Source organism: Papio anubis, chromosome 12 (assembly GCF_008728515.1).
Source record: "Papio anubis isolate 15944 chromosome 12, Panubis1.0, whole genome shotgun sequence".
In the NCBI taxonomy this organism is placed as follows: domain Eukaryota; kingdom Metazoa; phylum Chordata; class Mammalia; order Primates; family Cercopithecidae; genus Papio; species Papio anubis.
The window spans coordinates 109,872,796-109,898,953 of record NC_044987.1 but is presented as its reverse complement, the minus strand read 5'-3'; the positions used below and the strand labels follow the sequence as shown (position 1 = coordinate 109,898,953).

The following is a 26,158-nucleotide window of genomic DNA, read 5'->3' as shown; positions in this document are numbered from 1 at the left end:
ACTGATTCCACATCCAGAGAAAAATACGTATGTAGGTTTGAGAGAACACATGAAAGCATGTGATTTTTTTTAACAAGATTCTTCAGATGTTACCACTTAATCCATCACTTTAAATATTTTCAGATATATGAACAAGAAGTTAGACAAGATTCATTTTTGGTTCAAAGTTGTCATAAATTGTGACATCAATTAGAATATTATTTTCCCCAAAAAATAGCTCCTTCATATGCACAAAGCAAATGAACCCAAATTTTGAAACTCACTTGAAATTACTACTATATAGAAAAGAAGTAAAACTGATACAAAAAGGAGCAAAAGAAAACTACAGAAAAGCCAGAAGTAGGAAATAGAATAGTCTACTTTTTTCTTTTTTTTTTTTTTGAGACGGAGTCTCGCTCTGTCCCGCAGGCTGGAGTGCAGTGGCCGGATCTCAGCTCACTGCAAGCTCCGCCTCCCGGGTTCCCGCCATTCTCCTGCCTCAGCCTCCCGAGTAGCTGGGACTACAGGCGCCGGCCACCGCGCCCGGCTAGTTTTTTGTATTTTTTTTAGTAGAGACGGGGTTTCACCGCGTTAGCCAGGATGGTACTTTTTTCAACCTTGCAGAGAGAATCTGATTTCATCTATGTTTATACATATCATTAGAAAGAAGTGAAATGGCAATTAATCAAAAAACTATATACCACAGTATAATAGTTACTGAGTCTCCATCCAGATTGTTGGCTAATGAGTACACCTTTACCCTTCACAAAATATAGGTGCCTGGAAAAATACCCTGTAAGTCAGGATTTCAGCTTTCTTCACAAAAGAGAAATAACTATTCAAATATTCAAAACTTTATTTTTAAAGGTAGCCTTCACTACAAATTTAAAAGTCTGGGGAAGTTCCTTTTAACCCCATCCAAAGAGTTCATAAACACATGAAATAGAACAAATTCATTTTTAAAACAACATTATTAAAACAGCAAAAGATAGCATCCATCGGCATTAGTGCAACTTCTGAAAGGTAGTGCAAAATCCTCAGGTAATCAGAGGACCAAGGTTACAAAGGTTGTCTTAACCACCAGAATTCAAAGCTCAATTCCTTTGCTTAGTTCAAGGAATAAAAATTACATAGTCCAACCAGAGAAAAAATTGCTCCTATAAGGAAGAAAAGCAACAGGCAGTAGTACTGATTAGAAGCTTTTACATAAAAATCTTAGATATTTCACTGTGGCTCAACTAGGCAGGAATAAAGGGATTGAGAAAGAGGGAACTGATTTTAAACTGCATAATTTACCACAATATTATAATAATCCCAATTTCAAACTGCAGAGTTGACTACCATATTGTAATGATCCAAGTATAGTCAATGCAATACTTACATATAGTTATTAACAAATATTTATAAAATTTATATAATAGCATCTCAATTTAAGATGGTTAATAGATCCCTGAAATAAGAATGTACAGGTTCTGTGTCTTCTGGGATCTAAGGTCCAAGACCTATAGACTATATGAATAGTTCTTAGGACTCAACTTTCCATTCAAGAGTGGAAGGTTGATTTTAGCTCTTCTGTTGTAGGCATTTTGTCCTTGCAGAACAAAACGCGAGAGTTAACACGCATATCAATTACTGTCTTCATGGTAATTCCTGGAAATTTCTAGTCCCATTCTATAGTAATGTTGTAGTCAAATTTTCATTCTTTGGTTGATTGGGATTCATAACATGAATAACTATTGAGTGTTTCTTGCAAATTGGTCACATTTTACTCAAAATAGTAATGAGAAATACTATGACAGAATATATCCCTAATCACCACAAATGCATGGTAACGATGATCCTAAACTGGAATTATATGGGCACATGCTGTAGAATAGATGGTGTATGTCACCTTGAACCCTCACCTTTTTTCTCTTAATATAATGGAAAACATTTAGAGTACTAAGTCAAAGTACTCACCTAAATAATACTCCTGGATACACAAATTTCCTGCTTGATAATACTGAGTTTGGACTGTTTTCTTAGATTTATCTGTATTATTCTGTATTACGTTTTGTTCAAGTAAAGGAGGCTTTCTGAAAAACAGGGAGAAAAACATATGCAGGGATTTGAGGCTGGTACATACATTACAGTTATTTTTGTAATGGCTGGGAATATGAGAATAGAAATAAACTAGACATTCTCTCTTTGGGTTTTAAAGGATAGAACACCAAATCAAGTCACTTCATGTTGAAACGGAAATTTGTTATTTTGCAGAAGGATGAGGAAAAGTTTCTAACAGAATGTTAATTAGAACTTTCCATTACCCCAGAATTAGTGATTGTGACCCAGAACTAAAATCAAAGTAGTTGCAAATGCCAGAAACTTTAAAATTTGCTGGACCAGATCTGGTATCTCTAAACATGTCACCCTATGGTCTATAGAAAATGATGAAATTCTGTTTTGCATTCCTGGCCTGGTGGGTGAGGAGTCTACTGAAATGCTCCCCTTCTTTGTGAAGCCAAAGTAAGAGTGTTTTAAATGAAGACTTAGACACCGAGGATACCTACACTGGAGACTGGCATCTCACTTCCAAGTAGCATCTGCTCATGTAGCAGGCTGGTGTGTCTTCCACATATACCTCTTTAGTATGCGGGGAAAAAAATTGAGACGTCCAAGAAGCAAAAAGAGTAGAGTGGGAGAGCCGTACAACCCCAACATTTGGCAGGTGCTTTCCTACCAATACCTGGGATTGAGTTATTTCTGAAGTATAACAACTAGCAATGCTTTATGCATGCAGATTACTAATTATCTGTGTAGGGCTCCCCAAGAAATAAGAGGCTCAATGATCAACAACCAAGTTAAGAGACTGAGGAGAGGTATCAAAAGTAACATCTGGGTGGAGCCGGTAAAGCATTATATAGATTGCCCCATCAAAATGTACACATTGGTATCTCTATGCCTTTAGTGAGCCCTAAAGACCCAAGCAAATTTGAGCAACATTTAGAGTGTATAGTAAAAACTTACTTGATCAAAGCTACTAGAAATGGATAACAACTGTGCCAGGTTGACACTCATCCTTCCTTTCTTTTTATCCTTTTTCTCTACCTTAACACGCCAAGGCAGTGAAGAAAGCCAAAGATAAAGTATTTATAGAGTAGGTTGAGCCCTCTTTTTCTCCAATCGTTTGTACCCAGGGCTGGCAGTAGTAAAGGAGGGGAACATTAAATTTGATATGAAATTGAGGTTTTCATTAAGCTTAATTTATCATAGGAGAAAAAGGCAAAAGATATAATGGTATGGGAAGAGAAGACTTTATAGAACAGAACTGAGCTGAGTTACTGAAAAAGAAATACAATCATTTACTTATTATGCTTTTATATAGTTCGGATTATTCAAAAAGTAGATCATATTTAAAATTCCAACAGATACGTAATTGGGCCACATAAATAACTGAGCCAAGAATGAGCCAAGGTACCTCACCTCTGCATCTTCTACATTATTCTCCCATTGCAGAAGTGTTCTTAAAAACAAGGAGAAAATGGTGGTCATTAGCAAGTCTTCATTGTTATAACTCTGGGTAAATCAGAGACTGACTCTGTTTTAGTTTGAAAATTTTGGAAGAAAAAAATCATTTTGAATCCCTTGGGCCATTCTCTTCCCTGGGACAATCAGCGGCAGAGTGGTGGTATGTTCATAGAGGAAATCAATAGTGCCTATGATAGCCTTGGGACTGGGCGGGTTGGAAGTGGTGGGTACGAAGAATGCCCAGGAAAAGGAAAGTTCACTAACAAAATCCTGTTAGAGAAGAAAGAAAAACCAGGCCAAATTCAGCTGATGCCCATCCACAGAGAGATCATTTAAACTATCCCTAGCCAGAGGAGAATCACCAATCCCAGTAGTCAGAACTTGAGTTCCTGCGAACCTCACCACAGAGGGCTAAAGTGCTCTGAGTCTCTAAACTTGAAAGGCAGTCTAGGCCATAAGGACTGCAACTCTTAGGTGAGTCCTAGTGCTGAACTGGGCCCAGAGACAGTGAACTCGGGGAACACATGACCTACTAGGACACAAGCCATGCAGCTAAGGAGGTGCTGGCATTACCCCCACCTCTAAACCCAGGTTGCACAGCTTGTGGCTCCAAAAGAGAGCTCTTTCTTCCACTTGAGGAGAGGAGAAAGAAGAGTGGGGAGGACTTTGTCTTGCATCTTGAATACCAGTTCCACCACAGCAGGAGAGGGCATTGGTCAGAGTTGTTAGTCCCCTCATTCCAGGTCCTAGCTTCCAGACATTTCTAGACACACCCTTGGCCAGAAGGGAACCCACTGCTTTGATGGGAAGGATGCAGTCCTGAGAATATTTATCGCCTGCTAACTGAGAAGACCCTGGGCCCTGAATTATCAGCAGCGATAAGCAGGTACTACATTGAGGGTCTGGGGGGAGCCTATGAGACTTGCTGACTTCAGGTGGGACTTACCACAGTCCCAGCTGTGGTGGCTATGGGGCAAAATTCCTGCTTGAGAAAAAAAAGTCCAGGACCAGACAGATTCACAGCTGAATTCTATCAGGCATTGAAAGAAAAATTGGTGCCAACCCTATTGGCAATATTCCACAAGATAGAGAAAGAGGGAATCCTCCTTAAATCGTTCTATGAAGTCAGTATCACCTTAATATCAAAACCAGGAAAGGATGTAACAAAAAAAGAAAACTACAGGCCGATATCCCTGATGAACATAGATGCAAAAATCCTCAACAAAACACTAGCAAACTGAATCCAAAAGGATATCAAAAAGGTTATTCACCATGATCAAGTGGGTTTTACACCAGGGATTCAGAGACGGTTTAACACATGCAAGTCAATAAATGTAATACACCACATACACAGAATTAGAAACAAAAGTCACATGATCATCTCAATTGATGCAGAAGAAGGATTTGACAAAATTCAGCATCCTTTTATAATTAAAACGCTCAGCGAAACTGGCATAGAAGGAACATAGCTTAAGGTAATAAAAGCCATCTATGACAAACTCACAGCCCACATTATACTGAACAGGGAAAAGTTGGAAAGCATTCCCCCTGAGAACTAGAACACTACAAGGATGCCCACTTCTACCACTTTTATTCAACATAGTACAGGAAGTCCTAGCCACAGCAATCAGACAAGAGAAAGAAATAAATGGCATCCAGATCAGTAAAGAGGAAGTCAAACTGTCACTGTTTGCTGATGATATATAATCGTATACCTAGAAAACCCTAAACACCCAACCAAAAACCTTCTAGAACTGGTAACTGAGTTTAGCAAAGTTTCAGGATACAAAACTAATGTACACAAATCAATAACTCTGCTATACACTAACAGCAACTAATCCGAGAATCAAATCAAGAACTCAACCCCTTTCACAATAGATTAAAAAAAATAAAATAAAAGACTTGGGAACATACCTAGCCAAGGGCATGAAAGACCTCTACAAGGAAAACTACAAAATACTGCTGAAATAAATCAAACAACACAAATAAGTGTTTCCATGGGATGGAAAACACATCCCATCCTTATGGATGGGTAGAATCAATATTGTGAAAATGACCATGCTGCCAAACACAATCTTCACATTCAATGCAATTCCCATCAAAACACCAGCATCCTTCTTCACAGAACTTAGAGAAAACAACCCTAAAATTCAATGGAACCAAAAAAGGCCTGCATAGCCAAAGCAAGACTAAACAAAAAGAACAAATCTAGAAGCATCACATTATCCAACTTCACACTATACTATAAGGCCATAGTCACCAAAACAATGTGGTACTGGTATAAAAATAGGCAGATAAGCTAATGGAACAGAATAAAGAACCCAGAAATAAAGCCAAAAACTTACCACCAACTGATCTTCAACAAAGCAAACCAAAATATAAAGTGGGGAAAGGACACCCTATTCAACAAATGGTGCTGGGATAATTAGCAAGCCACATGTAGAAGAAATGAAACTGGATCCTCTTCTCTCACCTTATACAAAAATCAACTCATGATGGATCAAAGACTTAAATTTAAGACCTAAAAACCATAAAGATTCTAGAAGATAACATCAGAAAAACCCTTCTAGACATTGGCTTAGGCAAAGACTTCATGACCAAGAACCTAAAAGCAAAAACAACAAAAACAAAGGTAAATAGATAGGACTTAATTAAACTAAAAAGCTTCTGTGCAGCAAAAGAAATAATCAGCAGAGTAAACAGACAACCCGGAGTGGGAGAAAAATCTTCACAAACTATACATCTGACAAAGGACCAATACCCAGAATCTATAAGGAATTCAAATCAGTAAGAAAAAAAAACAATCCTATCAAAAAGTGGGCTAAGGACATGAATAGACAATTCTCAGAAGCAGATATACAAATGACTGACAAGCATATGAAAAAGTGCTCAACATCACAATCATCAACACAATGATGAGAGAAATGCAGATCGAAACCACAATGCGATACCACCTCACTTCTGCAAGAATGGCCATAATCAAAAAATCAAAACATAATAGATGTTGGAATGGATGGTGTAAAAAGGGAACATTTTTACACTGTTGGTGGGAATGTAAACTAGTACAACCACTATGGAAAATAGTGTGAAGATTCCTTTACAAAGTAAAAGTAGATCTATTGCTCAATTCAGTAATCCCACTACTAGGTATCTACCCAGAGAAAAAGTCATAATACAAAAAAGATACTCGCACATTCATGTTTGTAGCAGCACAATTTGCAATTGCAAAAATATGGAACCAGCCCAACATGCCCATCAATCGACAAGCAGATAAAGAAAATGTGGTATACACATACCATGGAATACTACTCAGCCTGAAAAAGGAAAGAAACAATGGCATTCACAGCAACCTGAATGGAATCAAAGACTATTATTCTAAGCAAAGTAACTTAGGAATGAAAAACCAGACATCATATGTTCTCATTCATATGTGAGAGCTAAGCTATCAGGATGCAAAGGCATAAGAATGATACATTGGACTTTGGGGACTCAGGGGAAAGGGTTGGGGGTGGCGAGGGATAAAATACTACACATTAGGTACAGTATACACCATTCAGGTGATTGGTGCACCAAAATCTCAGAAATCATCATTAAAGAATTTATTTATGTAACCAAACACCACCTGTTCTTCCAAAACCTATTGAAATTAAAAATTAAAAAAGTTTTAAATTAGTAGCATTTCTATATGTCAACAATAAACAGTGTGAAAAATAAATTAAAAAGTAATCCCATTTACAATAGCCACACACAAAATTAAATATGTACGAATTAACCAAAAAAGTGAAAGATCTCTACAATGAAAATTATAAAACACTAGAGAAAGAAATTAAAGAGGACACTCCTAAAAAAATGGAAAAATATTCCATGTTCACAGATTGGAAGAATCAATATTGTTAACATATCAATAGTACCCAAAGCAATCTACAGATTCATTGCAATCCCTACCAAATTCCAAGACATTTTTCACAGAAATAGGAAAAACAATCCTAACATTTATATAGAATCACAAAAGACCCAGAATAGCCAAAGCTATCCTAAGCAAAAAAGAACAAAAGTGGAGGAATCACATTACCTAACTTCAAATTATACTATAGAGCTATAGTAACCAAAACAGCATGGTAATGACATAAAAACAGACACATAGATCAATGGAACAGAATAAAGTACCCAGAAACAACAAATCCACACACCTATAGTGAACTCATTTTTATCCACACACCTATAGTGAACTCATTTTTGACAATGGAACCAAGAACATACACTGGGGAAAAGACAGTCTCTTTCATAAATAGTGCTGGGAAACTGGATATCCATATGCAGAAGAATGAAAGTAGTTCCCTATCTCTCACCATATACAAAAAGTCAAATTGAAATGGATTAAAAATTTAAAGCTAAAACCTCAAACTACGAAACTAAAAGAAAACATTGGGGAAAATCTTCAGGACATTGGTCTGGGCAGAAATTTCTTGAGCAATACCCTACAAGCACAGGCAACCAAAGCAAAAATGGACAAATGTGATCATGTCAAGTTACAAAGCTTCTGCACAGCAAAGGATACAATCAACAAAGTAAAGAGACAACTCGAAGACTGAGATAAAGTATTTACAAACTACTCATTTGACAGGGGATTCATCACCAGAATATATAAAGAGCTCAAACAACTTTTAGGTGAAACAAAAAATTTAATAATCTGATAAAAGAAAAATTGGGCAAAAGGTTTGAATAAACATTTCTCAAAAGATGACATACAAATGGCAGACAGGCATATGGAAATGTGTTCAACATCATTGATCAGAGAAATGTAAATCAAAAGTACAATGAGATATCATCTCACCCCAGTTAAAATAGCTTGTATTCTGAAGACAAGCAATAACAAATGCTGGTGAGAATGTGGAAAAAAGGGAACCCTCACAGCCTGTTGGTGAGAATATAAGTTAGTACAACCACTATGTGGGACAGCTTGGAAGTTCCCTAAAGAACTAAAAATAGAGCTACCATGTGATCCAGCAATCCCACTGCTGAGTGTATACTCAAAAGAAATCAGTATGTTGAAGAGATATCTACACTCCCATGTTTGTTGCAGCACTGTTCACAATAGCTAAGATTTGGAAGCAACTTAAGTGTCCACTTTATCCAGGTGGATGGATAAAGGCAATGTGGTACATATACACAATGGAGTACTATTCAGCCATAAAAAAAAGAATAAGATCCCATCATGTGCAACAACATGGATGGAACTGGAAGTCATTAGGTGAAATGAGACAGGCAGAGAAAGACAAACATCGCATGTTCTCACTTATTTGTGGGATCTAAAAATCAAAACAATTGAACTCATGGACATAGAGAGTAGAAGAATGGCAATCAAAGACCAGGAAAGGTAATGGTAGGTTGGGGGAGCGAGGAGGTGTGGTTGGTTAATGCATACCAAAAAAATAGAAAAAAACAAATAAGACCTACTATTTGATAGCACAACAGGGTGACTGTAGTCAATAATAACTTAATTGTGCATTTTAAAATAAGCAAAAGAGAACAATTAGATTGTGACACAAAGGATAAATGCTTGAGGGGATGGATACCCCATTCTCCATGTGATTATTATGCAATGCATTCCTGTATCAAAACATCTCATGTACCCCATAAATATATATACCTACTATGTACCCACATGAATTAAAAATTAAAAAAAAAAATTTTAAACCACAATTTCTCTGTCAGCTACCAGAGAAACAAATAGGTTCATTTTATTAATAAAATACATCGAGACAGTCAGCTTTATATATAAACATATATATATTATATGACATATCTACACATATAAAAGAACAGAACACTATCCATCAGTCAGACACGTCTAAGGGCTGGACCTCAGCATATTTTCTAACATCTTTACTCTCATCGGAAACACCTTCCAGCCAAGCAAATGTTAGAGAACCTTAATCTCTGTAGCCAGCTAGACTTACCTTTCAAGGGAGCATCTTACTGGGATGTAAGTTCTGATATTCAAAAACATTGGTTGATACATGACGAAACTCTCAATAAGAATGCCCCATGGGCGTTCCTGAAGAGAATAAAACAGGTGTGAACTTGTTTTACTTAAATCTAACAGTTCAAAAATAAGAGTTAAAGTTTTTAAAATACAGAAATTTTTATTTTCTATTAAGTCAAAGGACAACAGAGCTAAGCAATAAAATGTTTATGTTTAGAAAACACCCAAGTGATAGCTCCTGACATTATGCTACAGACATTTTGTTGTCTGTCAATGTGTAGACGACTCCTGATCACATTTGTTTAAGTGTAAGGCCCTGATTTTGGCAGACCTGTATTATCGGACAGGCTCTGCAACTTACTCTGAGTATGAATTTTGACTAAATGTTTCATCATTTCAGAGCAGGTTCTACCTTCCCTACTCATAAAATGGAGATAGCATAGCTCAGGGGCTGTCAAACTGGCCAGAGAATATTTCAGTCTTTGCGGACTGTACTAGCTCTCTTGAAAATACAGACCTACCTCATTTTATTGCATTTCACTCTATCACACTTCACAGATAATGCATTTTCTACAAACTAAAGACACGTAGCAGTCCTGCACTGAGAAAGTTGAGCACCATTTTTCCAACAGCATGTGCTCACTTCATGTCTCCGTGTCATATTTTGATAATTTCACAGTATTTCTAGTTTTTCATTATGGTATCTATTGTGATTTGTGATCAGTGATCTTTAATGTTACTATTGTAATTGTTTTGGAGCACCAGGAACCAAGCTCCTAAAGACAGCAACCTTAATAAATGTTGTATATATTCCTACTGCTCCACTGACCAGCCGTTCTTGTCTCTCTTCCTCTTCTCAGGCCTCTCTATTCTCTGAGACAACAATGTCAGATATTAATAATCCTACAACAGCCTCTAAGTGTTCACATGAAAGGAAGAGTTGCATATCTCTTACTTTGAATCAAAAGCTAGAAATGGTTAAGCTTAGTGAGGAAGGCATGTCAAAAGCCAAGATAAACCAAAATCTAGGCCTCTTGTGCCCCACAGTCGAGTTTTGGATGAAAGGAAAAGTTATTGAAGGAAATTAAAAGTGCTACTCCAGTGAACACCCCAATGATAAGAAAGCAAAACAGTCTTATTTCTGATACAGAGAAAGTTTTAGTGGTCTAGATCAAACCAGCCACAACATCGCTCATGCCAGAGCCTAATTCTCAGAGCAAGGCTCTAATTCTTTTCAACTTTATAAAGACAGACAGGTGAGAAAGCTGCAGAAGCAAAGCTTGAAGCTAGCAGAGGTTGGTTCATGAGCTTTAAGGAAGAAGTCATCCCCATGAAAGTGAAAGGTGAAGTTGCAAGTGCTAATTGAAAAACTGCAGCAAGTTATCCAGAAAATGTAGCTAAGATTACCGATGAAAGTGGCTACAATAAACAGATTTTCAACACAGATGAAAAACCCTTACATTGGAAGAAGACGTCGTTTGGACTTTCACAGCTGTTGAGAAGCCAATGCCTGGCTTCAAAGCTGCAAAGGACAGGCTGACTGTTAGGAGCTAATGCAGCTGGTAATTTTAAGTTGAAGCCAAAGTGCATTTACCCTTCCAAAACTCCTACGGCCCTTAAGAATTATGCCAAATCTACTCGGCTTATTCCCTGTAAATAAAATCACAAACCCTAGATAACAGCACATCTGTTTATAGCATGGTTTACAGAACATTTTAAGCCTACTGTTGAGAGCTGCTATTCAGAAAACAAGATTTCTTTCAAAATGTTACTATTCCTTGACAACACATCTAGTCAATCAAGAGCTCTGATAAAGATGTGCCAGGAGATCAATGTTGTTTTCATGCCTACTAACACCACATCCATCCTGCAGCCCATGGATCAAGGAGTAATTTTGGCTTTCAAGTCTTTTTTCAGAAATACATTTCGTAAGGCTATAGCTGCCATAGTGTTTCCTCTGATGGACCTGGGCAGAGTAAACTTAAAAATGTCTGTAAATGTTTCACCATTCTAGATGCCATTAAGAACATTTGTAATTTATCAGAGAAGGTCAAAATATCAACATCAGCAGAAGTTTGGGAGAAGTTAATTCCAACTCTTGTGGATGACCTTAAGGGCTTCAAGACTTCTACTACTTTCTTCAGTGGAGAAAATAACTGCAGGGATGATAGAAATACCAAGAGAGCTCAAATTAAAAATAAAGCCTGAAGATGTGACTGACTTGCTACAACCTCATGATAAAAATGTAATAGATGAGAAGTTGCTTCTTATGGATGACAAAAAACAAGTGGTTTCTTCAGAGGAATCTATTCCTAGTGAAGATGTCATAAACACTATTGAAATGACAAAGGATTTAGAATATTCCATAAACTTAGTTGATTAAGTAGTGGCAGGATGTGAAAGGATTGACTCCAATTTTGAAAGCTCTACTGTGAGTAAAACACTGTCAAACCGCATCACATGGTACAGAGAAATCTTTCATGAAAGGAAGAGTCAATCAATACAGTACATTTCATTATTTTCTAATTCAAGAAATTTCCACAGCCACCCCAACCTTCAGCAACCACCACTCTGATCAGTTAGCAGCCATCATCACTGAGACAAGACCTTCCACCTGCAAACATTATGACTGCTGAAGGTTCAGGTGATCTTTAGTATTTTTAGCAACAAAGTACAGCATTTTAAAATTAAAATAAGTATCCTTTTAGACATAATGCTATTGCACACTTAATAATCTGCAGTGTAGTCGAAACATATGTGCACCGTAAAACTAAGAAATTTGTGTAACTCACTTTAATTTGGTGGTCTGGAACTAAACTCAGAATACATCTGAGGTATGCCTGTACTCAATTCTGCCAATGTAGCATATGAACTGTCAATATCTAAATGAATGTACCCATGCTCCAATAAAACTTATAAACATAGATGACTAGCTGAATTTAATCCACTGGCCATAATTGCCAATCCCAGATATGAGCTATTATTTGTGAATGAGAAATTACAGTACCTACAACATAAATAACAAATAGAAGTATTTCTAAAGAAAAACAATAGAAGTATATATAAGCATACCTCCATAGTGGTAGATAACATGGAAAGTACAAGTAAATATAAGTGCATCTCATGTACTATAATTTAAATACTCATGTTATAGCATTGGAAAATGCCAGTGTCAAACGGAGATAATTCAATTCTTTCATGCAGTCATAGTCAATATTTGGATATATTTCAACTTTAAATACACATCGTACATGTTTAAACCATGGTATTCAAGGATGTTTGCTAGTACTTCAGATTGCTAAAGTTCAAATATCCCTTTTGGCATTTCCTGTTTATGTAACCATGAGGAATAATTAGGCCCAAGATTTTCAATCTATAAAATGGCTGTAGTGAGCATGTGTAGGGTTGAGCATTATCCAGGACAGTATTTATCACACAAAAGAGACATTCGAAGTAATCTAAATTTAGCACAAATTGATCAATGTTCCTGAGGAGTCCCAAGGTAATCTTGCTTTAGGAATAGCTGGCAATAGAATTCCAACCACATTGTCAAATACCTGTCTCTCTGCCCTACCTCCACTGCCCTCCACAAACTCCTGTCTTTTTCATCCCATGTTAGCCTCTTTTTCAGGGAAGGTCTCTCCTCAGGGGTGACAAATAGAAATCTCAGCACTTACTTCCTTCAAGATTATCTGTGTATAATCCCAGTGAAAAAGAGTAAACTACGTCCCTAGAAATCTCTGAGAAGTTCCTAGTGTAGTTCCACTTGACCTGCCACAATTATCTAACCCGACAATTGGCATGACCTTTTCATTTATTTCACAAATATTAACTGAGCACCTATATTTTATTTAAATAGCAGTTGTATAGTGCTCGCATGCTGGGCATTGTTCTAGGTGTTGGGGATGTATCAGTAAGAAAGGGTGTGGAGACAGAGGCAGAATTGGTACAGATAAATCAGATATATTAAAAGTGGGGCAGATGCGAGTCCAAAAAGGAAAACCAAGCTGCCATTCCAAATACAGCAGGAAGATAAGGCAAAATCAACAGATGTGAGGCATCAGACTTGAATGGGTTAAGGGCATGAATGTCCAGTTCAAGTCCCAGCTACTCTGCTTTCTGTGTGACACTTGGCAAATTACTTGCTCACTCTATTCCTAATGTCTGCTTTAAAAATGGAGATAATACTATTTAGCCAAGGGTGTTACTGTGAGAGTTAGGTAAGTAAATGACCTGGTACGTAACACATACTATTTGTTTGTTAAATAAGTAAAATATGCACTGACTGCAAGATCAAAGAACTGAAGCTTCTAACATGCTCTTTAGCACTAATTGACACATGATTACTTCAGTGTTACTTCTCTCATTTTCTATTGGCTGTCTGTCTAATGATCCATTTTATTCAGGATAGTTAATAGAATTTCAAGTATTTTGGTTTCAGAAAAGAGAATTGGGTTGTCTTAGTTACACAGCAGTTACATAACCAGGTAGCCGCTATTTTAGTCGGATATTTTGATCAGCACCCACAACTGGGTGAAGGATTGTAGTGTTATTTTAGAATAAGATGTTTCCTTTAAGTTTGATTTTACCCCAGTTAATATAAAATCTCTCCATCAAAGGCAGGGGAGATATGTAGCAAAAAGCTGGTAAAAGAAACATGTTTTCTTTAAATACCACAATTTTGTCTTGGGTTTCTTCTACTATAAAATTGTCCGAAAAGTTAGAGAGTAGTCAATATTACATAATATAAAATCAACTATCAATTTAAAAACACAGTGTTAATAAGTGAATGTGAATCCTAGAGAAGACTGTCATTTGTAAAAATATCAGCCATTCTTACGTATTTCATGATGCCACAAAAATCAAGACCGTAACGGAACTCAAAGATATCATTCGTCACTCTGGTTACAGGACAGTCATTTCCTAGAGATAGCTCGTAATGCTGAGGTTGCAGGTTTTCCACAAGAGGTGCTCGTCTAATTTCAACCAGAAGCCAAGATTCAGTACACTCTACAAACACTGATGGAAGAACGAGAAGAGAAAATGTCAGATAGCATGTCTACCTCTAACCAATAGTTCAGAAAACATTAAACCTCTTAGTCAACCTGAATGCCCAGCTCCAGAGTAGATATGCCTCAGATCTATTTTTATGTTTTCTACTGTGAGATCTTAGATTATTTACTTAATCTTTCCATGGCTTAATTTCCTCATTTGAATGTGAGGAAGTCATAGGAGCTCCTTCCTGGCACTCACTGAGTGTTAAATCACAAAGTCTCCAATATAGGACCTAGGGTATATTGAATTATTGCTTGATATTACTAATGAGGAAGACTGCTCCTTACCTGATAATAAAAAGGTTTTTTACATGCTAAACTTGTTATCCAACATGTACACATTGTCCAAAGTGAAGCTAATGAATACCTACCTTTGTTGTCAGAAATGATCTTTTAGAACATTTATAACATGAAATAGGACATTTATGTTGCCCACTTCAAAACAAGTATATAGTCTCTTTACATTTTCAAACAGTATTTCATTGTTTAATATGATCTTATTTATGCATATTCTGCAATTTGCCAAAGTTATATTGATTTGATGATTAGTGTGACTTATGATACCTTCTAGTAAAGAAAGTTTTATCCTCACTCACATTTTACATCAGGTTAATTCTGTTTCCTAATCTGCAAGATGATGTAGCATTAAGGCTACATGACAGTTTGAAAATAAACTAGACATTACACTTAGCTAACATTTCTTATCATATCATATCATAATGGATTGCTTCTGTTATGAACAGGTATATTACTACAACCACATGAGAATATCCCTTTTTACGACTAGAGAACCATTATAAAGATTAGACATAGGCACGTTCACAAAAAATGCCTTAATCAACTATTCCTAAGTTTTATAGGCCAATTTGGCTATTGCCTAATGTTAGAAATAAAGTAACATAATGCTTTTGATCAAAAAAACATTTACTAAACATATTTTAAATCCTATGGAACTTGCTAATCAGAGGAATATACCTGTGATTATTTCCTTTATCAACCCAGAGGGAATCGAGGAAACTTTTCTCACTGCTTCCATCCCCATGCTATAACACTTATAGAATTCCTTTACATTTTACTTCTTTCTCTTCCCACTCAACGAGACCTTTGAAATGTACTTGCTTACCTGTATCTCCTACCACCTACGTTTCACTAAGATAACTTTGTACTAATTTGAATTTCTTGAAACAAAGAGGCCGCATTCTGAATCAGTGGTTCTCAAAGTTTAATCCTTGTACCAACAGAGTTGACATCCTAAGGAACTTCTTAGAAATACAAATTCCTAAGCTCTATTCAGACCTGTGTCTGACGGGGTGGGGTTCTGGCAATCTGTCCTAACAAGCGTTCCAGGTGAGACATGTAAAAGTTTGACAACTACCATTTTAAACAATTTTTTAAATCTCATATTTTGTCATAAGCATTGTATTTGAATATATGCTGAGTGATATATTTTGAATATGTTTTTGAATATATGCTATCACTGTATCATATATTCAAATACAACTATATTTAGCCTGAAATAGTCTAGTTATCTAGACATTGTTCTCTCTTCTTTCCTCTTTATTTACCCCTATCTTGCGTCTCTGCTGACTCAAGCTGTCAAGTATTTTTCTGTTTCTTCCACTACAGATAGAAGAGGCAACAGGTTTAGCTAATAGGGATGAAGGAGCATTCAAATGAAAGGCAGTAAAGTACTGACACCACAAAAGGTATTATTATTGCTCCTTCTTCTCAGTTATCCCAAGCTTGTCCCAACTTCTCCAAGTGCTTGATTTTTCCATCCCAACCCCCATTCCATTATGTGAAGTGATAATGGAAAAATTAGAGGACATTAAAATATGGAGATATCAAACAAGCCCTATTGCCCATTGAGCTTCTATTCTAATGGTTGGGTAAGAGAAACTAAAGAACTATTTTAGATAGTAACCATTTTGAGGAAAGATAAGACATGAAAGGGACACAAAGTAAGGAGAGAGTTGAAATTTTAAATACGATGATCTGAGATGGTCTCTTTAAGGACACATTTGAACGAAGCCCTCCAGAAGATGAGTAGAAGAACTATGCAAATAACTAAGGGAAGAACATCCCAGACAATGAGAAGAGAAAGTACAAATGACAGGTACGTTTGATTTGTTTCTGGAGACCCGGCAAGTGAAGAACTAATACTATTGCAAGTGTTTTTACGGGTAAAGTGGGGGCAAGGCAGAAATAGGGGCAATGCGGAGACGGTCAGAGAACTATCAAGGAACAAAAGGATGTGTCGTCCCTTTTGTAGTGACATGGATGCGCAGCTGGAAACCATCATCTAGCAAACCATCACAAGAACAGAAACCAAACACCGCATGTTCTCACCATATGTGGGTGGACCGAACAATGAGATCACTTCGGATGGACCCAGGTAGTGGAACACACACCGGGGCCTCATCATGGGGAGGGGGAGGGGGAGGGATTGGTATCAGATTTATACCTGATGTAAAAATGACGAGGTGATGGGTGCAGCAATACCAACATGGCACAGCATGCTGATATGTAACAAACTCCGTACCGCTATGCACATGTACCCACAACTTAAAGTATGTAATAATAATGTAAATAAATTTAAAAATCACGTACGTAGTCCCAAAGGGAGGCCATTCAATAGGCACTTGACTCTCGGGGGATAAGTCATTGGAAGATTTTGACCAAAAGAATGACGCATTCTTTCTTACATTTTGATGAGAGCTCTCTGGTTGCTATATAGAAAACATAATTTAAGGGGATGGGGTGACACATAAAACAAGTTACAAGGACAGTGCAATAATTCAAGCCAAAGATACTAATGGTTTGGACCAGCATAGTAATATTAGAGTTGATCAAAAATGGTCCAGTTCTTCAAATATTTTGAAGATAGAATCAACAGTTTGCTGATGTACAGAGTAAGAGAAAAAGGTAACCAGGATAGTATCACAATTTTCAGCTTTAGCAACTTGTAAGGTGCAGTTGTAAATATAAATTGAAGACAAGAGGCTTAATTCTTCCCATTAAAAATAAGGAAAGATTTCCCTCCTCTCCTTTTGCTTAGAGCATTTACCTTAGAAAACTTGTACTTTCTCCTCTTTTTTAAAAAATGTAATTTTAAAAAAAATATAGAGAGAGCCATTTGAAAAATTAATAGACCTTTTGTCAGCTTTAAGACCTACGAATGTCTTTCTCAATGACCTGGGGCCATCTCTTTGGAATGTAAACATCAAGGAAGAAGGTGTTCCTATCTCAGTTTCTAGGAGAGGATGAAAGCCTAACTTCAGTAGATGCCTCGTTCTAGTTTGCAGAACTATGTCCTATCATAAAGAGATGAAAAGTTCTTTTTCTAGATAAAGCCAATTACCTAAAATAAGTTACCTCTATTACCAGGTAAAAGCTAGGATAAGTTACATGTGACAAATGGTACTGTCAAGTCCTCTTTCCTAAGGACTAATTTTTTTAACTTGAGAACACACATAGGGGATTTTATCTGCATAGCTATATGGAAGAATGAGATTTTCTTTCTTTGCAATCTCTTAGCAGATTGACTGTGATGTCTATTACATTCTTATTCAATAATAGAACTGTTTTACTTCTCTTCTACCACTGTGGAGTGTTTTCCTTGGCTGGGAGAAGATTTTTTTTTTAGTTATATTTTCCCAACATAATCACCATTGACTAATATGAGGGGATAATGTGGGAGAAACAAATGTGGCAGTTAATAGCAGAAGTTCAGTTTGGAAAGGTTAAGTCTGAAATGCCATTAGATATTCAAACAGATGTCAAACAGATAGTGGGAAATATGCATCTGAAGTTAAAAAAAGAATACTCCGACTGGGGATTAAAAGTGAGATAATTATGAACATAAAAAGGATATGTGATATCATGGCTCTGGATAGGATAACAAAAAATAAATAAATAAATAGAATCAGAAAGAGGTTCTGAGATTGATTCTTGTGTGACCAAGATCAGGCAATGAAGGAGACACTAGAAAAGGAAAGAAAAGGAATGTCAGCGAGGCAGGACAAAAGAGAAGAGAACAGTATGACCTACAAGCCAAGTAAAGCAAGCTTTTAGGAGATGAATAATCCATCCCATGGGCTATGACAAAAATCAAGTAAGTGAGGGCTAACAACAGAGCAACTGTCAAATGTTTTAATGTAGAAATCACCAATGTTTCAGGCTAATTTTTGATGGAGTGTTTTTGGTGAACGACTCATTAAAGTGAAATTAAAAAAAAAAAAGAGAGAGAGAGAGAAATAGGAGAGAGTGAATACAGTAACTTTAAAGAGAAGACAACTGAGGAAGTAACTGGAAGAGGAAGTGGGATCAATAAGGCCAGAGATGTATAGACGATGGCACAGAGCTCCAGGATGATACAATTTCTTAGGAAGAGGAAATGTGAAGCTTGCATTAGGACACAAGATGGCAGAAAGTCTGGGAGATTCAAATCATGTGCGTTGGTTACAGTGAAGCCGTAGGCCAAATTCCCCACTCGTTTAGAGTTTATTCAATTTTTTCATAGGAAAGGGACCCAGGAATACATCTTTGAAATTTTTCCGAACCTGAAATGGAAGTTTCAATATCTAGTTATACTCACTTGGAACAATGTATCAGCTGCTTTGATATATAAAAAAAAATTTGACACAGTTCATTTGACCCAGTTAATATGAGTTTGATATGCTATTTGAAAGTGTGCTCTGAAAAGGAATCATTTACAAATGAAAGCAGCTGACCACTTTGTCCAAACTTTAAGCCACATGGCCAAAGGCATGAACACCTAAACAATCTCCACTCTAGGCACTGAGCAGAATCTCCTGATTATCAATTCATTGTGAATATTTCAGACACTACAAAGTGACAAGCATGACTAAGACAGAAGAAAATAAGAACCTCAGAAAGTATTAAGAAAAAATATAATCCATCTAATTATGGATTTAAGGGGAAATTACAGTAGTACAGATGCACAAATAAACTGAGTGAAAATAGCCAGTAGATATTAGCAGATGATCATCAGATTATGAAACCCCAAAGTCAAAAGTATGTAACAAAGCACCCCATTGCTTAATAGGCCACCCTCCAGCATCCTCTCTTTTTTCTTACTATTTTCAAGAGCATGAGTCGACGCAAAAAGTATGAGGAGCCCTCCTAAAACTCCAGAGATCTTCATTGTGCAGATCGTAAACCAAGGAATCACAGGAAGCAGGTCTCCGCAGGTGTTTATAAACCTCTTACCTCTTCAGCTGTGGATGATGTTAATCATTCTGGAGCGCACCGAGAAACACTCAGCACCTCATTGGCTTTTCCTCCTTACAGGTGAAGTCTTTATAATCATAATTCAGAAAACACGTGGGAAAATGTGAAAAAGGGGGTTCTAGAATGTGCTCTCTACCCCAAGCCCATGGTAAGGCTGAAACGGTGACTTATATAATATTTGATATGTGTCTGTTGGAATGTTAAGAGCAGGGCTTTGCAGAATGATTTGAGGAGCTTCAAGGGGATAATACAGAAGACTCATTTATGATTTGATTGATAATATTTTTTACCAATCAAATTAACCACTCTAGGATCTTGTGATTCCCTGGACTCACAGCCCATGGTTCTGACCCAGTGAGCCCATTAATGTGTCCTTCCAGCAAGCGCCAGGAGACTCTGATTCAGGAAAACAAATTCACAAAGCTGCGGTTTCAGCTTTGAAAAGCCCCAGTCTGCTTTCATTTTGATTTCCCAAAGTATTTTGTCGTGAATGTGTATGTCTCCAGGTTGCTGAAGAAAAGTTCATGAGATAATTTTTGTCCAGTAAAACCTAGGAAGGCAAAATCCTGGCAGAGTGAGGGATTGTGGATAAGGATAATAATTTGACCTGGCTTAATATTTTGGCAGAAACTATTCATTATAAAAGCTCCGCCTCAGAAGCAAGAGTTTAATGAATTCGCTGTAGAAATTACATAATATGTTACATAGATTGTCTCATTTTCTAAGTGCGGGATACTTGCTGATGAATATTATCAAATTAACTATAGGAATCTTGGGCTGGGCATGGTGGCTTACACCTGTAATCCCAACACTTTGGGAGGCAGAAGCGGGTGGATCATCTGAGGTCAGGAGTTCAAGACCAGACTGGCCAACACAGTGAAACCCCGTCTCTACTAAAACTACAAACATTAGCCGGGTGTGGTGGCACATGCCTGTGATCCCAGCTACTCGGGAGGCTAAGGCAGGAAAATCACTTGAACACAGGAGGCAGAGGTTGCAGTGAGCCGAGATTGCGTCACTGCACTCCAGCCTGGGCAAAGAGTGAGACTTCGTCTCAAAAATTAAAATAAAATAAAATAAGAATCTCCAAGACTATGTGTTGACATAGCAAAGAACAAGTAAAAAGAGCTATCTACGATTGTCAGAAACCTCAAGTGACAGTTCTTTCCACTAAATATTTGTATTATAACTCAAGTGCTACTCCCACGGTACAGAATGGAACGATATCAAGGATGAATCTCTACCTGCATTAAGTACCTAGAGCACAGTTTCTTAACCTCATCACTATTGACATTTTAGGCTAATGCAAATTTTATTTTTCTTTATGGTTAGTGCTTTTTGTGTCTTCTTTAATAAGTCCTTCTTATACCAAAATCATGAAGAAATTTTCCTCTATTCTCTTCTGAAAGTTTTTTACAATTAAGCTCTTTATATTTACATTCTTAATCCACTTGGTATTAATTTTTCTGAACAGGGCAAGGTAAATGACCATATGTATATTCAAATGCATATCCAGATATTTCAGTCCCATTTTTAAAAAGTCTTCCGTTATCTACCTCTCTGCAGTCTGTTCATCATAAATCAAGAGTCTATATATGTGTATATCTATTTCTAGACTTTATATTTTACTCATGGGTTTTTTTTTGTATATTCTTATGCCAATAACACACTATCTTGATTATCAATTTGTACTTCATCTTTATATATGATACATGAAGTCCTCCTTTATTTTCTGTTTGACAGTATTTGACTGTATTTGACCAATTGCAATTACATGTAAATTTTAAAACCAGCTTGCCAAATTTCAATTTTTAAAAAGTTGTGATTTTTAGGAGATTAGAATCAATCTAAAATCCATGAGTCTAACAATCAATGAACATATTGTCTATTTATTTAGATCTTTGTTAATGTCTCAAGGTAAATTTTTATAATTTCCTATAGTTTTTGTACATATTTTCTTAGATTTACTCCTAAGTATCAGATATTCTCATCCTATTATCATTTTTTCTATTCACTTACTGTTGCTGGTTCAGCAAATTCCAGTTGCTTTTTGTAAATCAATTGTTAACTCTAATAATTTTTCTGTAAATTCTTCTCTATTTTCTATATACATAATTATTCACCTGTGAATGAGTTTCTTAATGGTTAACTAAAAACTTATCTGTAAATTCTTTTGTATTTTCTATATACATAATGATTCACCTGTGAATGAGTTTCTTTCTATATTATCTTTTATTCCTTAATGTTGTTATGTGTACTCTATCTAGAACCATCAACAAAGACTTTAATAAAAATAGTAATCATGGGTACCTTTATCTTATTTCTTATCAGAGAGAAAGGTATCAGCATTTTACCCTGTAAAAACATGATGTTTGATATAGGGTATTTTAAACTTTCCCAAATTAAAGATGTTTCTTTGTATTGTTTGCTCATTTTTGTCATCATCAGCTGATGTATTTTATCAAATATGTTTACTGCATCTACTGAGTTGACTATATTATCCATTAATCTGGTATTGTGGTAAAATACTGTGATAGGGCCAAGTGCAGTGGCTCACCCCTGTCATCGCAGCAGTTTGGCACACCAAGGCAGGAGAATCACTGGAACTCATGAGTTCGAGACCAACCTGGGCAATATAGTGAAACCTTATCTCTACTAAAAATTCAAAAACATAAGCCGGGTGTGGTGGTATATGCCTGTAGTCCCAGCTACTTGGGGGGCTGAAGCAGGAGGATTGCTTGAGCCTAGGAAGTCAAGGCTACAGTGAGCCTGACTGTCTCACTGCACTCCAGCCTAGGTGACAGAGTGAGACTCTGTCTCAAAGAAAAAAAGGATACTGTAATAGCTTTTTCTAATATTTAGTCCAAATTTCATTATTGATGCAAAACAAATTATAATGTAGTATTATTTATATATTTCAGTTTTTTTTTTTTTTTTTGCTTAAAACTTTTACATCTATATTCATTGGTGAAAATGGCCTGTCATTTCCTTCTCTTATGAGGTTATCAAGATTAGCCTAGCTTTATAAAGTAAGTTGATAATTATTTCTTTTTCAATTTTCTTGAAGAGTTTTAGATTGAAATTATTTTCCTCTTAAATGTCTTGTAGAAATATTACATGAAGCAAACTGGGCCTTGAATTTGATTTATAGTAGGTTTTTGATAATTTATTTTATTGTTATGAAACTATAGTTTTAAAATAATGATTCCATAATTACTTTTGTTGAGTAACGTACTTCTAAGCATTTGTCAATATCTTCTAATATTTCAGATAAATTGGCATGTAATTGTTCTTTATGTCCTTAACTATTAAATAAATAAATAAATCTATTTATTAAAGTTATTTATTATCTGCCTAACCTGATGCCTCTTTTTCATTTCTGATATTCAAAGAATCACAGTTGGCTTTGTTGAGCTTTGTGATTTTTTTTCAGAAATTTTAAAATCTATGCTATTTTTATTTTTTATTTTTTGCTTCTTTTTTCTTTGAATCTATTTTGCACTGCAAATTTCTCGAAATGGTTTGTTAGTGTATTGTTTTCAAGCTTTCCTCTCTTCTAATACATTTCATTCTATAAATCCCTTTCTATATACTGTTTTAATTACATCTTACAGGTTTGGACTGTGGCCTTTTTGTAACCATTTTTATTTGAAATATTTTCTAATTATTGTTATGACTTTTTGATAATTGATTATTAAGACATTTATTCCTCAATTTATGCACATGATGATAGTTAAATATCTTTTTTGTTGTTTGGTAGAGACAGGTTCTCACTTTGTTGCCTAGGCTGGTCTCGAGCTCCTGACTTCAAATGATCCTTCTTACCTCAGCCTCCCAAAGTGGTGGGATTACTGGTGTGAGCCACTGTGCCCAGCCTAAAATATCTTTTTTAATTTTTGAATTATAGAGACATTCTTTGTGTCAGAAAATACACAACATTCTGTATGATTTTAATCCTTTGAAATGTATTAAGACTTCTTATAATGTTGAATATTATCTTTTTTGTGCTGACCTTTACCCTGCACCTTGCTGATTCTTTGGATTTTCGAGTAGCTTCCTTGCGGATTCTTTGGATTTTCGATATATAAGATCACATCATCTGCAAACACAGACGATTTTACTTTTACCGTTTCAATTTCAATGACTTTTATTTCTTTTCTTGCCTAGTTTGCCTGGCTAGAACTTCTAGTCCTATTGCAATCCCTATTTTGTTTTGCTGTTGGATATCTTCACATCTTCAGAAATCATCTAAGGTTAATAATATTTAAGTTTATATGTTTCCAAAAATATCTATTTTCTCACAAATTCTTTCTGAATGTTAATGCTGTTTATCCATAGTCTTCTAACATTCAAGCATATAATTCTGTAACAATTAACTTTTATAACATGTTTCATCTGTATTATTTGAGAGTATGGACTTGTGCTATCAAGGCAAGAAAAGAAAATAGTTAAAATCAATAAGGAGTAATAAACTTAGATGTAAATAACATAGGCAAATTTATAGGATATCTTAAGTACAGAAGTATTAGAAGAAGGCTGTGGAACACCACAGAATTAATAAAATCTGTTAAATATAGATGAGTCAGTGTGATGGTTGATTTTACGTGTCAGTCTACCTGGGCCATGGGGTGCCCAGCTATTTGGTTAAACATTATTTCTGGGTGTGTTTGTAAGGGTGTTTCCAGAGGAGACAAACATTTGAATAGGTAAGCTAAGTAAAGCAAAGCGTCCTTCCCAACGTGGCTGGGCATCATCCAATCTGTTGATGGTCTGAATAGAACAAAAAGACAGAGGAATGGAGAATTCACTCTTTTTCACTTGACTACTTGAACTCAGATATTATTGGTCTTCTTCTGCCCTCAGGCTGGGACTCGCACGCTTCATGTTCCTGATTGTCAGGCTTTTAGACTCAGACTGGAACTATACCATGAGCTTTCCTGGGTCTCTAGCTTGCGGATCTTGGGAATTAGCCTCCATGATGATCTGAGCCAACACACACATGTGTGCACACACACACACATGCGTGTGTATACATATATTGACCTAACATCTGTATAACATTGCCCACTTACTGGTGATACCTAATGTAGTCACATTATGGCCCTCGTATGTTTTTTACTCCTCTGCATGAATTCCATGGCAGTATACCACATGAACTGGTGAGCTACAGCTCTGGGCGGGGAGCTTGCCTCTGTGACACTCTGATAGAGCAAATGCATGTCCCTGACTTGAGCACCTTCTGCCTGGAGCCCACTTTTTCAATCCTTAATTTAGGTTCTTATAATCTCATGATCACAATCAGTGCAGAAAGATGATGCAGCAGAGATAAGGACAGCGCATGAACAGTGCATATTTGAAGATTACAGTAACATGGTCCTTCAATTCTGCCTCTACCCTATCCTAAATGCATCGTCTCTCTTCAAAACCCTTCCCCACTTATTTTCTCTTGCTTCCTTGCTGTATATAGACTTAAATGTGTGTGGTTGTATCATCTTTCATCTATGACACCTCTGGGAGGGATGGACCAATATTAATAGGTCCTGCACTGATGACTTCTACAAAGGACACTTATGTGTAGAAAACCTTTTTGCTTTGCTTTTAGGCTTGGTGTGGTGGCTTATGCCTGTAATCCCAGCACTTTGGGAGGCCAAGTTGGGCGGATCCCCTGAGGTCAGGAGTTCAAGACCAGCCTGACCAACATGGTGAAACCCCATCTCTACTAAAAATAAAAAGTTAACTGGGCATGGTGGTGCATGCCTGTAATCCCAGCACTTTGGGAGGACAAGGTAGGTGAATCACTCGAGGTCAGTGAGACCAACCTGGCCAACACGGTGAAACCCCATCTCTACTAAAAATATTTTTAAAAATTAGCTGGGCACGGTGATGTGCACCTGTAATCCCAGCTACTAGGGAGGCTGAGGCAGGAGGATCACTTGGAGGTTGCAGTGAGCCAAGATCGTGCCATTGCACTCCAGCCTAAGCAACAAGAGTGAAATGCAAAAACAAACAAACAAACAAAAAAAAACCTTTTGCTTTGTTTGACATTTTTAAACTGCTCTGTAGGATTTCTCAACTCTTGGTTTTCTAAAATTGAAACATAAGTCTAACAAAAAGACACTTAAGTTGAAAGAATTGAGGAACAGAGAGCGTATACATGTATGAATCATTCATTAAGGAATTGCAGCAACTCAGTTAAATTGTCAAATTTACTTAAAATAGGTGACGCATTTCTCTCTCGAGAAAAATGAAAAATGTCTCATGAATTAAAATGAAAATCATGTTCTTACATTCAAGCATTGAAATAGTTCATATTGTGTTAGTAAATTCCCTTAGGGGCTTAAGAGGGGAAAATGCACTGGGAAATAAACAGAAATAAAGG

General features: G+C 36.5%; 1 protein-coding gene across 1 annotated transcript; it reads right to left on the bottom strand.

Moving 5' to 3' along the window:
- Positions 1–513: 513 nt before the first annotated feature.
- LOC110741183 (oocyte-secreted protein 4A-like) lies at positions 514–20,627 on the bottom strand. Its single transcript, XM_021925695.2, has 5 exons — positions 19,627–20,627; positions 14,313–14,491; positions 9,447–9,544; positions 1,939–2,054; positions 514–1,136 (listed from the first exon to the last, which is right to left on the bottom strand). The coding sequence occupies exons 1-5, from the start codon at positions 19,691–19,693 to the stop codon at positions 1,087–1,089; spliced, it is 510 nt and encodes a 169-aa protein (XP_021781387.1). The 5' UTR covers positions 19,694–20,627; the 3' UTR covers positions 514–1,086.
- Positions 20,628–26,158: the final 5,531 nt, after the last annotated feature.